General features: G+C 40.8%; 1 protein-coding gene across 1 annotated transcript in view; it reads right to left on the bottom strand.

Moving 5' to 3' along the window:
- dph6 (diphthamine biosynthesis 6) overlaps positions 1 to 16,228 on the bottom strand; it is a 56,900-nt gene that overhangs the window by 4,471 nt on the left and 36,201 nt on the right. The window contains exons 13-14 of the mRNA XM_051387302.1: positions 7,195 to 7,443; positions 1,651 to 2,038 (exon numbers count right to left, since the gene is read on the bottom strand). Coding sequence (XP_051243262.1) covers positions 1,651 to 2,038; positions 7,195 to 7,443 — 637 coding nt within the window. The remainder of the gene's footprint in view (positions 1 to 1,650; positions 2,039 to 7,194; positions 7,444 to 16,228) is intronic.

Genomic DNA, 16,228 nt, shown 5'->3' with positions numbered 1-16,228 from the left:
TAGAGGTACCCTAGAGATTTGTGTTTTGAGTATTTAGAAGCAAAGTGATCAAAACTTGCTTGAGTTTGATACTTATTGTGTAAAATAATTAACCATTTTCTATAAAAATACCACATATCACACTTCTCTAAAAGTTGACGTTTTAGCTGAGTTGTGGGGGCCTATCTTTGTGAGAGCCTTTCTATCGTAAGTAACAAGTTGAGACAAGATGTTTAAAGGTTTCATTTGGAGCATATGTCATGTCTATCAGCTGTGAATCCTAACGCAAGTAACCAAAGGGATGGGGGGGGGGTGCAGTCACATTTTGCTCCAGTGTTGTTGTCTGTCTGCTCGCTGACAGCAGCAGTTGTGAGGCTGTGACTGCTAGCGCCAGAGGTGTTACTTTTCCTCGTTTGACTTTTTGGATTCATCACCCAATGAGCATCGGCTGTGACCCATAAAAACGCCCATGGGTAAGCTTCCAGGGCATGGCTGTGCGTGCAGGGTAAGGTAACAGATTCCAGCTCAATGATGAGTCAGTAAATGGTTTTAGGGAAGCAGTCTGTGTAGTCCATAATCAAAGAAACATACATTTCAAGGGTGAAGATTGATGTTGATTTTGTTTCAGTTAACCAGTGACCTAGTAACACAGTTAATGGTTTCTAATAAAACCTTTTGGGGGACTTTTTGTAGAGATGTTTCAATAGTAAATTTTGATCTCAATGTGTTAAAATATATACATTTAGCCTATATTGTCATATCTACATCTATTTTATTACCAATTATATCAATTATATAATAGAATTTTTAAAATCAAATTTGAGATATTTTAATATGATTTCTCCTCATTGCTAAGTCATCTTACTCTTCTATGGTGGATGACAGAAGAAATAAATGACATGCATCATATATCATGAAACAATGTTGAATAACAATTATATAATTAGGTAACAAAACAAATAGCACCATTCGTTTGTCATGCACATCAACACGTATTGAAAACAGATCAACCTATTTCCCATTCATCACTGGTAACCATAATTTCACGTCCTCAAAAAGATGAGTTATGTCAGGGCTAAAAATGACAGTAAGATGGCTGGTTTGGCACAGATTCAAAAATGTTAATTGACTGCTTCAGCGATGACTTGACAACTGAGCCCGTGTGATCGATGTGCTCGTCGCCCTTTTCCCTCCGAGAGAACATCTCTCAGGATAAAACAAATACCATTTCACATTTGCCTTGACAAGAACCTAGGATCCTGGGAGCAGGAGATGGTGCGTATAAAAGTGTAATGATGACAAAAGACTGTGCCAGCTGCTTGGGTTACTGTACACAGTGCAGACACAACAAATGACTTACAATAATTAAACACAGGAAGACGAGGAGATCCTCTGGAGACACTGCTTCCTAGAATGTCTTATGGAGTTTACTTAAGCAATGTCAGCTCAAACTTTCTTTGAAAAGAGAGTGCAGAGAGAGACGAGCTGTCACTTTGTTTCCATTAATACATTGATGTAGAGCCTAACTTGCAAGAGCAGTGTATCTCAGAAGTGTTTTCTTTAACAGAACAGCTTATTTAGGATAAATCCTCTTAATGAATGTAAATATTAAATACATAAATCAAAGCATATATGTAGTGTCTTGAGTGAGATACATGTCCAGTGACATACCTTTCACAATCTGCTGAGCCGCTGAGTGGTTGCACTTGTAGAACGCCCTGGCACACAGTGGCACCAGCTCACCATCCATCTTCTTCATGGCTTTATTGAATGTAGCGCCAACTGCTTCCGTAACATCCTTCACGCCTACGACCTCCAGGTTATCGCCGGGCACAGCCACGGAGAGGGCAAGGGAAGCACTACACATGTCAGCAGATGTTACAGTGTGGCACTGTATGGATCCACATGCCAACTTTGTAGTCATGTGACAGGAAGTCCTTTCGCTGGGGTCATCCTGAATTGCGGTTACATGAATCTCAACAGCTGCACCCTTGGGTAATGCAGGTACCACAACGACCAACAATGGCGCAGGTTTGCTCTCCGGCTCCCACGACAAATCCTGCAATGCAGACAGATGGTATTCAAATGAACTAGCTGGCAAATTATATACCTTGTTGTGCCACACACTGCAATCAGATGTATGGCCCTCCTGCTGAGATACATGCTGTGCTTTCTGACCACAAACCCTACTCCATCCACATTAAACATTATTGTAAAGCACATCATAAAATTCTACCACAGGGCACTAAGACAGGCTTTTTACTTGACGGACTGACAGGCTATCAATTAACATGAAATTGTGAGGTGACCCTTGGTAATGATAGTGTACAAACAATTCAGCAAGAATCCATACTGCTTGCTTGCCTCCGTAAACAATATGCACAAACGCTTTCACTTTGAGCTGCATTTGCTAACATGACAGGTCCTATCCAACATGACTTCTCACCTTTCTAAGAAGATCACTCACAACATGTTATGGCAGTTTCACCACACACATTTAGTGGAAAACTGCCTCAATTTTATCCACAGAGCCAAAATCTCTTTATTTTTTTTTTCTCCTCTGGACTGAGGGCCATTAGCAGTAACAAAATGTCTTGGAGCAGTGCTACAATGTGGCCCTCTAATAATACTTGGCTGTGGCTTCATCTGCTAATGGGAGAGAAATGAGTGTTTTATATAACCGCCATTTCAGTCGGAGTCGATAGGGCAAAAACACTTAACCCCCTTTTCAATTTGCTGGATCAATTTTCATCCACTTACACCCCACTTCGTAAGTGCAGAATAATAACAGGTTACTTACATTTTATTTTGATATTCACTCACAAAAAAAAGAGAAATCATTGACAAGAGCAGACGACAGCCTCTTTGTCCCTTCAACAGACGAGCCCGTCATGACCCAATCAGCCAGATATTCAGTGAAGCAGCACTTACCTTCAGAATAAACTTTAGCAAACGCTTAATTGTGTATCAACAGCTAACCCTTTGGCTTGGAGAGTGGAAAAAAACAAAAAAAAAAAAGCCAGTGTCCTGAATGAGCATGTGTGCAGGGGTTAGGTTAAGATTTCTTTAGTCTGTTTTTGAAGAGAGCCTAGCTTGCAGTGATCAACAATAACAATCACGAGAGTAGAGAACAATAGCTGTGTCAGCACTGGAGCTCTTAGCATGTCAGACAAAGTGACAGCACACATACGTGTCCTATGCTTTGATAAATGTTATATTAGCACTTCTGGCACGGGCTAGGTATTCTCCTAGAGGGAACTGGTCCTGCACTTGTCAATAGTGATTGAACATGGAACAGAGACCGGGAACTGGGGAGAGAAGTGACAGGACAGGGGGTCTTGCTCAGCCAGGCTTAAAGGCCACCCTGCAGGGCTTGGGTGCTGAGGTACTATACCCAACAGACCGTCCACAAGGAGATCAGGGGACTTCAGCACTGCAGCTCCAGCCTCTGGCAGGACTTTGTTGTCACGGCACAGTTGCTGACTTTTTGTCAGAGCTGTCGGACAAGGTTACATCAGTCCCTGTTTGTTTCTTTATTAATGTATCCACCAAAATGTTCCATTAAGTTGGGAAGTTTGTTCAGCAGTTCTGTGGAACTAAATGTGCTAATGGTGCATTATTGTGTGTGTTTCTGTATGTGCACATGTTGTGAATGTGTGCGTGTTTCAGACTTGACTTCGGTCAGAGCTCCATCAGTGTGCGTGTCCCTGCCAGAGGAGTGAGAGGGGGAACACTGGCTGACATCTCCTACCTGACCAGAGATCATTTATTAAATTAATCCAATAAAATACAAACTTTGATATATGGTGGAGCTGAGTGCTGGAGTGGCAAGTTGGGAGGGCAGGCGGGTGGCAGAGTGCGTGTGTGTGTGTGTGTGTGTGTGTGTGTGTGTGAGAGAGAGAGAGAAGGGCTCTGTTCCGCTCTACAGCAGCCACTTAACACAATCCATCTCATTACTTCATCCCACTTCAGTTCTAGGGCATGCAGCCATTCCCCCAGTTGTTCTCGCACTCCGTAGGCAGCAGGTAAATGCATGAAGTCTGGATCTGCTGTGCTCAGCTCTCTACACTGATGGTGTGTGACCTGCCTCTCCTTATGTTTGTTTTCTTTCTCCCCACTTTCCACCCTCTAACTCGCGTCCGTGTGCCTGGAGCGTGCGGCGGGTTGGAGGGCTGAGAGGCGTGAAAGCCGAACGGTAAACACGGTAATAAGGAAGTGGTGTAAAGGCGGGGAACAGCGGGGAGCTGATGGGACTGCGCTGCTTAGCCAGTTCCCCTACATTTCCTGCCCAGCGGGACACCTTCAGCATGTGGCTCTATGTCTCAGCACTTACTGTAGTGCTGTCAGTCCGCTATAATATCCCTTCCCATTCACTCCCTCATTTACTCTCCTTTCTTAAGAGTCCGCTCTGAAGCTCGTCAGACTGTTTGTGTAAATGAAACACACAGGGCCATGTCAGTGGGGTGAGGAAAGGTTTAAGGGTATGAGGCCATTATAAAACCTTAATACAGGCTGGAGTTACTTCAAAAGTCCCAAGTAAGCAGAAGAGAAAATATGTAAAATGGGGTTACTGTGGTATGCAGGGAGGAAACTTTCCATAATGCAAAATCAGTACTATCAAATTCAATTTATCACCAATCAAATTTCAACAACACCAATCATTTATTTAAAAATCAAGTTTGTTTATGAATAGTTTATATAAAAAATATAATTACTTGAGCCTTAATAACTAACTAACTAAAGCTAAAACTAAATATTTTTTCTTTTTGACATGTTTTCAGAACCTATTATTGTTACAAAGTGACATCTGTTTAACATTTATTGACTTATCACATCAAAATCTCCATGTTCATCTAAGCCTTTGCACACACAAAGACAACCAAGGCTCTTGGTGGTTTAATGCACCGTAAATACAATTTCACACTTGTAGCGACTCCGGTATGCTCCCAATTAACCCTGCAAGCTTCTTCATCCACCTGATTAGAGAAATTATCAGCGCACAACAACAACACGGCCCTGTGACTTAACAGACATGCTAGGCACTGCTGTTTCTATCATTTCACTTCACAGGTCTGTTGTCTGAAAATACACCAAGAATACCATGTATATCCTTTTATATAAAACTAAAGCTACATAATCCAACATTTGACAACTGGATTCAAATCGGCATCCATAACTTAACCACATATTAGATGTTGTTCTCATAGTGATCGGGATGCACTATAAAGAACAGATTTCTTTATGGGGAAAAAGGACAAGAACCAGTGGCAATTTAATTGCTTAAAAATTTACTAAGTAAGGCATATTTAATTACTTTTTTTCTCAATGACAGTTTAAGATCAAGTATTTAACTTTCCTATTTTATTTTTAGTCTTCATTTTAAAATAAATAAAAAATAGTTTTCAGCTCAGTTTCATGAATCAGAATGCCAAAATTAAACACTCAAGTACATTAGATTACACATAATAGATGCAGAAAAATATGACATAATTGCTTAGCATAATTAGATTTTTTTGGTTGGTATGTATAAACATATTCTTATCTGTCTTATTTTCTGTTTCCTTTTTTAACCTCTTTCTGTAAAACACTTCATAGCTTATGTTTTGAAAAGGGCTGTATAAATTAGGTTTACTAACTAATTAATTGTTTGTTGTTTAAAGATATCACCTCATAAAGCTGCCTATAAGTGAAGCAAGGCACTTTTGGTCAATGCCAACGGGTGGAGTTATTTCTTTGGGAGTTGTGTTATCGGGGTTTGACCTGAGACAAACATTCTAATTACAGTCAGTTCAAACGAGCACCAGTGTTTTGTATAATCCCCACCCCAGGGAGAGACGTTTTCACCAAGTTTAAGATGAAACAGTAGCCCCCCCACCACCACAGCCGCTCCCTATCTTTTGCTGCACTTTAATACGTCTGCATTTGAAGTGAAAGAGAGGGGAAAGTGTGAGGACCACGCAGGGAAGTCACACCAAGGTGATCTGCCTCACAGGCAAAGAAAGAGCGTGAGGTCAGGTTAGTAACCCACCACCTAAGATGGGTCTATTCTTAAGGGTAGAACTCACCGGTTTACAGATGGAACTGTCAATTAGACACACTTAATTTTGCAAACAGTTGAAAATAAAACATGGTCTCCTGGTGGCAACCCTGGGCCAGCTAAATGAATATTTTTGATTGTTCTGCCGTACCGCATGGAAGCACAACAGATGGACGGTGTTGTCCATCTTCAGTGACCTCTGACACGAGCCTAGTCTTGCCAAGTCCCAAAGGTTTGCCCTTGCTTAGCCTTGTTAACTGAAGGAGCAGATCAGCATGCTAAATTGAAGGTACACTGTCAGCGCTCTCAAGATTTCTATCCCACTGTGAGTTACAATAAGGCATAATATGTCAAATAGACAAACAGACACCAGCTCTTGACTGAGATGAGCTGACACATTTACAATTTTGTATACTACTACACTTTTGTGGAATTGACACAAAGTTGACGTCCTCTCTCTATCCTTTAACACTGTTCACCACTGAGCAGAGCCACATGTTTGAGGTGGGCTCCTGCCTCTCTCCCTTAGGTCCAATTCCCATGGCTAGGCAGATTACTGTGGGAGGAGAAGGGCTGCCAGGGGAGACTGGTGCCCCTATTAGACGTATGGAGCAGGGGTTGTAAGCAGGGGCGGTGGAATGGAGGGAGGGATGGAGGGAGGTGGCAGGAAAGAGGGGTGGAGAGGGGGATAAGCTGCTCTGAGAGTTGAACGGAGCTCCAAAATGGTGTGTGGGGGCAAAGGATTAGGGAAGCTCTGAGGAAGACATCTGCTTCTGTGCCAAGCTCCACATTATCAAAGACACCAGCGTTTCCCACATCATCAACTTTTCATGAGCGCACTCACTGGTAAATATCAGTCGCAGCGGCTTGGCTCTCCGGGGGCAGAGAGGGGCGAGGAACTTTCCCTTATTTCTCAACTATAAAATACAATTCTGAAAGGCCTCTCTGAAAAACTTGGATAACATATCAAGTTTCTCTTCTTTTACTTATTCATCTATTCATCATCCCACTGTCTTTTAATCCATTAAATATGTGTTCGTACTATGCGGAAGTAGTATCGTATTATAAGTATGATCAATATTTCCTCTGCATGTATAATAAAACAGCCAGTCATGGCTCTTCTTCTTAACCACTAGTATATATTTCATAAACAAAAATCTCACTCCATAGTGGCTGACCTTTTCTTCCTCTTCAGCCCTCAGCATGCTCTCCCAGACAGCTCTGATGATGGGGATATCTTGGTGTCTTGTAGTGTAGCAGTGGGCCTGGACCACATGAACTAGAGTCAGGCTACTGATCACCGCCTCCAGAACCTTCTTCGCATAGCTGAAGGACAAATGGGCCTGCGTCCTGGTGCCAGCCTTGACCAGCTGCATGGTACAGGGGACCAAAGCGATTTGGCCAGCACAGAAAACTGACTGATCGACCTGGAGAAAAGAGCATACAAGAAAAACACAGCAATGTTGGTTTTATTATGGTAAAACCTGCAAGATTAAGAGTCAAAACTAGCAGCTCTGTGAGGCTGTACTTTGGCACAGTGGTGGAGCTATATTTGAATGTCAGTATGCTAACATGCACAGAATAACAATGTTGACATGCTGATGTGTAGTAGGTATAATTAGCACTGAACACAGCTACTGATGGGAATGTCATTATTTTTGTCATGTTAAGGGATCACCAAAGTTATTACACTTCATCCTGAGGGGAATAAGAATGTCTTTACCACATTTCATGTCAATCCATCCAATAGTTGTTGCGGTATTTCACTCAAACCCACAAATGTGAAACAGGAAAAGTCAGTAGGATACATTGTCTGGAAACCATGAATGTCTTTACAAAATTTCCAGTAGTTAGTAATTCAGTCATAAGTTGGATCGACCGAAGACAGACCAATGTTGCTATCCGTACAGCCTCGCCACTAGTGTGGCTAAAAACAAGCAAGGGCTGCAGTTTTGGTGTGGTATTGGCACCCTAGAGTCCAATGCTTGATCTTATTGATATCACACTTTCATAAAAACACACAGGCTAAGGGCTTACATGTCTCTACTAATCAACACTTAACTTAATTACAGCCTTTTAGAGACTTGCTCCAGTAGGGTATTGTTTGGTAGTGATCAAAAGGACAGAACAAAAAAATAAAATAAACTTATTGCTAAGACAAAGATGTATCCCTCTAGGCCAAAGAAGGTGAATCTGAGTCATAAATATCAGTTTAAATAAATAAATACGTTTGTTGATATTCGTATGTATATTTCAAGATATTTTTCATCTCGAAACCCAGCATTGATTGTCGAAAAACTTTGCCTTTGTAGTGAAAGCGGTTACTGATGAGGTTGCAAAGATTTAATACAGTGCATTATCAAGACTGGATCATTTAGTCATTTAATTTCAGCAGATTACAAAACTTCTGGCGCCAATGGAATGTGTGTTAACTCCTAAATTAAGAAATAAGAATATTTAATTGGATAATTATCAACTTGGGCACATGGTTTCCATTCAACCAGAAAACAAAGTCATCAAAGTCAAAAAAACGAGTTTTATAAAAAAACAAAAACAAGTATTCATATTCATCAGCGAGGTGCTATTATCAAATTAACATTAATTATAAGTGTATGTTTGAGGAGCACTGTATTAATTAACAAGTTCAACCTCTGCCATTTTTCAGCATCTTATCACCAACAATTCTCATTTCACAAGCAGCTATTCTGTGAGAAACCTGCCAATGTATCTCCGTAGCACCACTGTTATTTATAAGCACAATTAACCATGTGATAATAAGCTCAATTCTCTGCTAAATACCTCTGTTAGAATTAAGCTTCTTGTATAATGGAACCTGAAAATAATCTATCTGTTTAATGCAGAGAGATGAGTAGGGATGAGGAGTGGCATTAAGGAGGTCAGGCCTTTAGAGACCCTGTAGCTCACCAGTGTTTGAGCTTGGATGGCATTATTGCAGGACACTAGCTGCTGGTCAATGCAAATAGCTGTTGGTAACATGTTGATAATTACTGGCCTTTGCAGGGACCCTGGAGCATATGCACATCTCCAGGGAAGATCAAGAAGGCCTGAATCAATTGATAAATGGCCTTAGACAAGGTCCTTTACTGATTTGTAAAGACACAGCCAGGGGTATCATGTTTTACAGCGAGATAACCAGGGTGAGCATGGACCAAAGGTATTACTTTAAACTTAGCATCCTCTCATCCAAACTTCCTCTCATTTCAAACAAGTACTTTGTTTTCTTTACTTGGTTCAGTTGGATAAAGCCTTAACAGATAAGCCATGATGCAGCTTGTTCAAAGGACAAAAACTGCAAACGGAATATTTCCCCCTCATCGAAATGTATGTCTTTCATGGGATACTAGCAGAACAAGATGCTAGCCGCACAACTGTTTAGCTAGAGGGCGGACATGGTCGTGGCTATTTCCATAATCAGATGGGTTTGTCATGATCCCCCAGCTCCTGGGTTCACTTGTCAACTTTGATGAATCTTCAGCTTCCATCTCCGCTGCTCCAAATTACTGGGACGGTGCGGGAGACAAGAGACGGAGGGACGGTGGGCGTGAGTGAGTGAGGGGGAGATAAGGCCCTCGCTGCTTTCAACCAGTTGGATCAATCACCAGATCATTTACCTGCAAGCACGCTCTGCCCGAGTGCCTGCATTACTATGTCTGCCTCACATAAAAGCCAGATTCCCACACATCAACAACAAATTGTCATTGGCATTCCATTTACGAGCCATCAAATGCCATCATATCGTCTCCAACAAAGAAGGGCTCCATCAGGTTGGACGGGTGGCCAGAATTTCTTAACAAGCTTGTCCCCGTGAAAAGAGCTTGCTCCATTTTGAATTCATAAAGGCTGGTTGCCATTTGTCTATTTGAATATCAAAAGGGGCTAGCATGGGGCCCCTTGACTGTTAAAGGCAGACTCCCATAGCTTCTACCAAGCAGGTGTGTGATGATCAATTATTAAGAATCCCGCTCTGGTTACTCTTAGTGGGAGGTGGAATTGGGGATTTGGGGGTTTGTGGTAGTGGGGGCACATCTTTCTGTGGTGAACCTGGATGGGGGAGAGACAGTGGAGAAGGGAGAGCGAATACTATTTACATAAAATTAACAGTTCAAAAGAATGAGTTCACACACCAATCAAACTTGTTAATTGACTGTCAATGGTGTGTCCCTGAATATACAACACAACTACATTATTCATCTTATGCCTTGACAGGGAAGACAGTCCAATTTGCATGGGCGTTCTAAACGTGATCAACAACCACAATGCCACATGCATTTTTAATAGGCCAGAGATGGGATCCTTTAATATTCATAAGGGTCAAACAATTGCATATGACATTAAACTTTCTATAACAAGGTAAGTATTTTTCAAATGCTAGCCTTAGCAGTCTAAATGGCCCACAGAGAAAAGGGACACTGAATCAATACTACATGTTCATGGTGGTATTATTTGATATTTGCTGTCATAACTTTAGAGGAGTCTAGAAATTTGAGGTTTTGCCTTTTGGAGCATAAATTTATAATATTTGTTATTGTCATCAGTTTTTTCCATCAGAGAAAACATGCAGTAACCTATGGGTGAGCAATCTGGACTAAATTGATATCACAATAAATGTAAGAGCAGAATCTAATTTTCAATATTTGAGGATGTTTACTAAAGAATTCAAGATGATGAAAAAGTTATGCGCATGCACAGTGTAGACACAACAAAAAAATAATAATCAACCAGCTTTAACAGTACGAATGGACAAACAAGCTCCCAGTCAGGTCAACAACTAAAGTGATCACAACAACACTTTCTCTTTCCTGTTTAGTATTACTAACTAAGCTGCTTTTGCTCATGCTATATCAACCTTTATTTAATGGTTACAACACCATCATTTTTCTAATAAACTCAATGACATGTCAAAAGGTCACTATCCCCAAAGACATTCTCTCTCTCTCTCTCCTTCCCTGTGAGCTGCAGACAGTAACATATATGTAAATGTACTCAGGAAGCGCCTGGCTGTGTCCGCTTCCAACCCTTAGCGGTGTCTCGTTTCAGGCTGGTGTGTCTGAGGTGTTTCTAATTGCAGTTTTTGTCAAAGAGCTTCCAGAGATGACCAGACAGTGCTAGACTATATTCACATTGGTGTTGGAGCCCTGTGGGCCCCCATCGTGTTGAAGACGTCTCCGAGTGTCATTAGCAGAGCTTTGGAATGGTATAGATGAACTGGGCTGGCCGGGATAAAATGACCTGGTATTGACGAACAGTCAGGTTTTTCTGCCTGGTTCCAAGGACAGAGAGAGGTGGAAAACTGCTCCACCGCTCCTATCAGATATGCTAATGGTCACATTTCTCCCCATTGAGACCTCATGCATAATTTAACTAGGAAAATGATAATACAAAATGTGTAAAATAGGTTAGATTAATATGGTGTAACTTTTCCCTTATGCAAGGACACATGTAACCAAACTAAAAGGGTAATGACAGTATAAGCTACAGGATGGGTAATTAAATGCAAAATGTAATTCATATTTGTGATAGGGCTTTCATGGAGATGTTACTACATCTTTTGAGTGCTGTTTACAGCTGCACCATCGACTAAGGGTGAATGAGTGCATCTTCAGAGCATGAGGGCAAGTTTTTCCAACTCATAGATAAAACTTTTTAAAATAATATTTTTGTAAGTTGTATGCGTTTATGTTTATAGTACATATAGACAAAATATTAAAGCATTGCACTAGGCTGCTGCATTTACATTATATGTTCCATCTAAAACTTAATTTGATATATAAATTATAATTTAGTGTAAATGGGACACTCTTAGAATCACTTTTAATCCTTTATGGAACATTCTTAATATATGTGACAAATTTCCAAATTTCTGTCTCGACTCTTTTTTTCACTTTATTAATTTTCTCCTTTTCTTGAATATTTTAGGGTTGGCAAATAGCTCAAAATAGTTCAAAATGTGGGGATCAAAAAACTGAGGTTGAAGTTTTGTTCAATGTATTTAAGTGCATATATTATTTCTGCTTTTTGGCGGGGATTTGATATGCAACGACTGTTTAATCCTTGTGTGGTGGATGGCAGTTTGTCAGGGATGTGTGCTGTGATTTCATCTCGAACAGGCTTCAAGTCTGTGGGGCTCTTTCGGCATTAGTGCATTCAAAGCAGATCACGTCTGGGAGTGGGAAATGATAAGAGATGGGCTCATGTTGTGCTGCGCCCTGAGGAAATCCTGCCTCTTCTGACACCTCATTTCTACAAATACAAACCTTTCAGGAGAACCACAACCGTTCTTCCTTCTACAGAATCTCTCCCCATGTTAGCCTTCTCATATAAGGCTTCATAGGAAGGGGGAGGGAGATATTTGCCTTTTTTATTCTCTCCTCTTTTTTTCCCCACTATCTCTATTTTTTGTTTCCTGTTTGTGCTCCAGTTTGAGCCTAACCCCTGTATGCTCAACTGTCACACAAAATCAGTGTTACTTAAACGGCGACATAAATAGCTGTATGAAGTGCACAAAGAAAGGCAAGTATAGGGCATTTCTGAATGCATTCTCTCTTCAGAAAACAAACCATAAGCATATGCTGAAAACACAAGGTTTTTCCGATGACAAATTTAGAAGAATGCTAAAAATTACACAACTATAATGAGCCATTGTTGAGGCAATGTGTGGTCAGTCTGAGCCAGGGACACTGGCCTTTCCCCAACCCCCACCTTCTCTAAGCTTATGTGTATTTTTCTGTTGTGCCTGGATGTCTGCCCTCAACATGCCCACTCCATAGACACTGAACCGTGTGGAAGAGTAACACTGTCATGTCAGCTCTGGTCAACTTTATGTTGGTCAGGAGCTGCCGCTCAGTACTATAACCAAGGTCAGAGGAGTCTGACTGCTGGATGCACAGGGAGACACATCTGAATGCCAACGGGCATGAATAAACAAATAAATAAATCTTTACACCATCATAAAAAAAAAATGTTGTGGTTTTGTTTTTTTGGTTCTTGTGTAAAATTCTTCTTGCAATAATGATTTTATAAACAAATAAGATCAAATAAAACAACAAATTCTCAAAGCTGATGTAATAAAATTGTCTGCTGTTGTGGATTACTGTGCCACACCAGAGCTGGGCTGTGGATGAAGAGTGATGGAGGGGCATGGTTTTTCATTGCGTTAGGCAAAATGCCTTGCTGCCTTCAACTGCCCCGACCTCACATTTTTTGACAAATTGGTTGTGAGGCTTTTACGACTGATGCACATATCGCAAAAATCATTTCTGCCAAGCTTCCTCTATGACCTGCCCGTGGGACATGACAAGCCCCTCCATGCATCGCTCTATCAAACCGAATCTTTCCAGGACAATGCAAATTATGACAAATTCCATCATCCTGCATTATGCGCTTTCCTGCTAATCTCCCTAATTCGAGAGAATCGGGGAGGGTCTCGCTGTTTCAGCTGAGGGGCATGTTGTCTGATTGAATGATGCTGAAACTGCAACCCTCAACCCCCGTTCTTTCTCCCTTCCCAGCTGTGACCACCTCGTCTCGTCTGTCTTTTCATATTTTTCCTCTTTTTGATGCTGCATCTCTTCGTCTGGCTGGTAACGGGAGCATTAACTTAACCTGGGCACAGAAGAATTATGTCAACACAAAGTGGCATAACCATTAAAGTGTGACTGTCAGTGGCGGCGAAGTTAAGTAAGTCAGTGAGTGTGTGTCTGAGTGTGTGTGTGAAATGAAGGATAGGACCACAATGTGAAATGTCTATTCTGCATGAGACAGTGTGGATGTCGAAAACAAATCAGCCTGCGCCCCAGTGTCACGAAGGTGCTGGTCCAGAGAGAAAAAGTCCCCTCCGTCCGCATCCAAAACATCCTTTTAAACACAAACACATAAACACTCTTCCGGGCACTGTTGCCACTCCGCTGCTTGTAATGGACACAACATGTAGTTCAGTATTCACAAACAAAAGATGAATAACAGACGGTCAAAAAATGAAAGACAGAGTGAACAAGACGGTGCAGAAAATGCAGAGGAGAGCAAAAAGAGATGTAGTCCCTTCTCATCTCAACAGATGGCAGTATGGCTGCATTAAAAAGGCAGCTTGGGTATCAACAATGCTGTTCATACAAAGTCCACTCAATCTGTGGACGGGCAGGCTAGACAGCATCGAAGTCCTCTCGGATTTTCTTCTTTTTTTTCCCTCTTTTTTTTTGGCAAAGTCAAAATGTTCTCATAAATAAGCCTCAAATTCCACAAGTGAAATGCAGGAATATGGACAAAGGAAAAATGTTGGAAAAAAATACTAAAATTCTTTTCTATCTCTCTGATATATAGAACTATATTTTTTAATCATCAAATATTGAAAATCCAATGAAGCTGTAAGGTGTCTATACAAATATTAACAGCAAAAAAATTTAATTAAACTTGAATCTAAAAAGAAAGATTTTCCTTCTAAAAAAATCCATGTCTATACTTAAATTGGTTCAAAAACGATATTTTACAGTAAATGTGCACTAGAGATAATAATATTCTCAGTCTGGCAAACTGATAAAATACATTGTGCTCAAAATGTCCTGAATCCCAACTGAAAAATAGAGCAAATATTAACATTTGTGTCAGAGCATCAAATTCAACTCAATAAATTTTGACATGTGAAAAATATTGTGTACTCTATATTATATTGAATGAACTCTTACCCTGAGCATCTCTACTTCATTACATTACCTAGACTCTCGGGGCCTAACATCCCCTTACATAATAAATCCATAATATCAATAATAAATATATATTAAAAGTGAACATGCTGATATGTCCGCAGAAAAAACAGGAGATTGTATATTATTCATCTGCAGCAGTTTTTACCTCAGCAAAGCATGCTTTGATGACAATGGCATTTGAAAAATGAATGACCCGGGTTCAAAGTTAATACTCAGAAGAATTGCTCTGTGTGAAATTTATGATTAAGCAAGTGGCCAAAAGTAAACGGAATGTAAACACTAACTCTTCTCTGAGTCATCTGTAGCACTGCTAAAAAAATCTAGCACACTGTTGCACATGGGCGAATAATCATTTCTAACCAGGGGCGTGTGCGACTTATAGAATTCCATAAACATGGAGGAGAGACCGGAGAGCATAGTATCTAGAGCTATCTAATCTATAATAGCAGTTTCCTAAAATACACAAACTGCAGCACTACTGTGCTGTAAAGCAGTCAGCAGGTGAATCTGCTGCAGTAGCCACTCAGTCTGGGTTGGTGACAATTAGTGCTTATTGGTAACATATCAATCACGGTTTTGCTAACAAAACACTTTTATTCAATTACGTTTGGCTGACACATCAAAATCTTTAAAGCATAATGGCTTTTTTTTTCATTGTTCTATTTGGCTTCATTTAAATACATTCTCTCACTGCTAGATTCATCAAATGGTCCTGTGTCTATTGTGTTGGATAAAAGATTTTGGGTATGAGTAAAAGAGGTAGAGGGATACATTTCTCCCTAACGTTGCTCCCCATTAGTGTCTGTATGTCACCACATTAGTATGTGTGGGAACTGGGCCCTGTATTGTTCTGCCTGTATTTGCCACACATGTGTATATTTCACAAGGAGCATCTTCCAGACCTTCCTTATCTGTGTGTATGTATGTGTGTGTGTGTGTGTGTGTGTAGGCCCTGTCAGCTATGCCCTCTCGTCACTGCAGGGGGAAGAAACACACCCGGGCAGCTCTGAATATAGTGGCTAGTTACCATAGTAATGGGATGGTCATACGTCTCTCCTCTCTCAGACAGTGATGGGAGTGGACAGGACACGCCGCTATGCTTTTTATCTATGCAGTTGGTATTCAGTTATTTCATTCCACAAATAAAAAGCCAAGCCACCCCACCTCTCCTTTTTCCGTATTCAAATAGAAGGGTAAAATGGGAAGTAAATAGTTGGATATGGGGTAATAATTCACACATGGGACTACAAATAATGATGTGTTTTGACTGAGTGTTTGTGATTGCAATTGTAATAGCTCGAGTGTCTTGGCAGATATCTGTGGTGGTGGGATCTTTACATGACGCTTTTCAGATGCCTTCTTGATGTCTCTGAACCATTCACCCCTCCACTGCTCATCCGCAGTGACAAAGTGTGAAGCACACACGCACACACACACACACACACACACACACACACTCCTGTAGCACGTGGTTCTCCCAAATGAAAAAAAT

Source organism: Dicentrarchus labrax, unplaced genomic scaffold, assembly GCF_905237075.1.
Source record: "Dicentrarchus labrax unplaced genomic scaffold, dlabrax2021, whole genome shotgun sequence".
Taxonomy (NCBI): domain Eukaryota; kingdom Metazoa; phylum Chordata; class Actinopteri; family Moronidae; genus Dicentrarchus; species Dicentrarchus labrax.
Note: the sequence above shows the minus strand (reverse complement) of the source record. Positions and strands in the feature narration are given on the sequence as shown.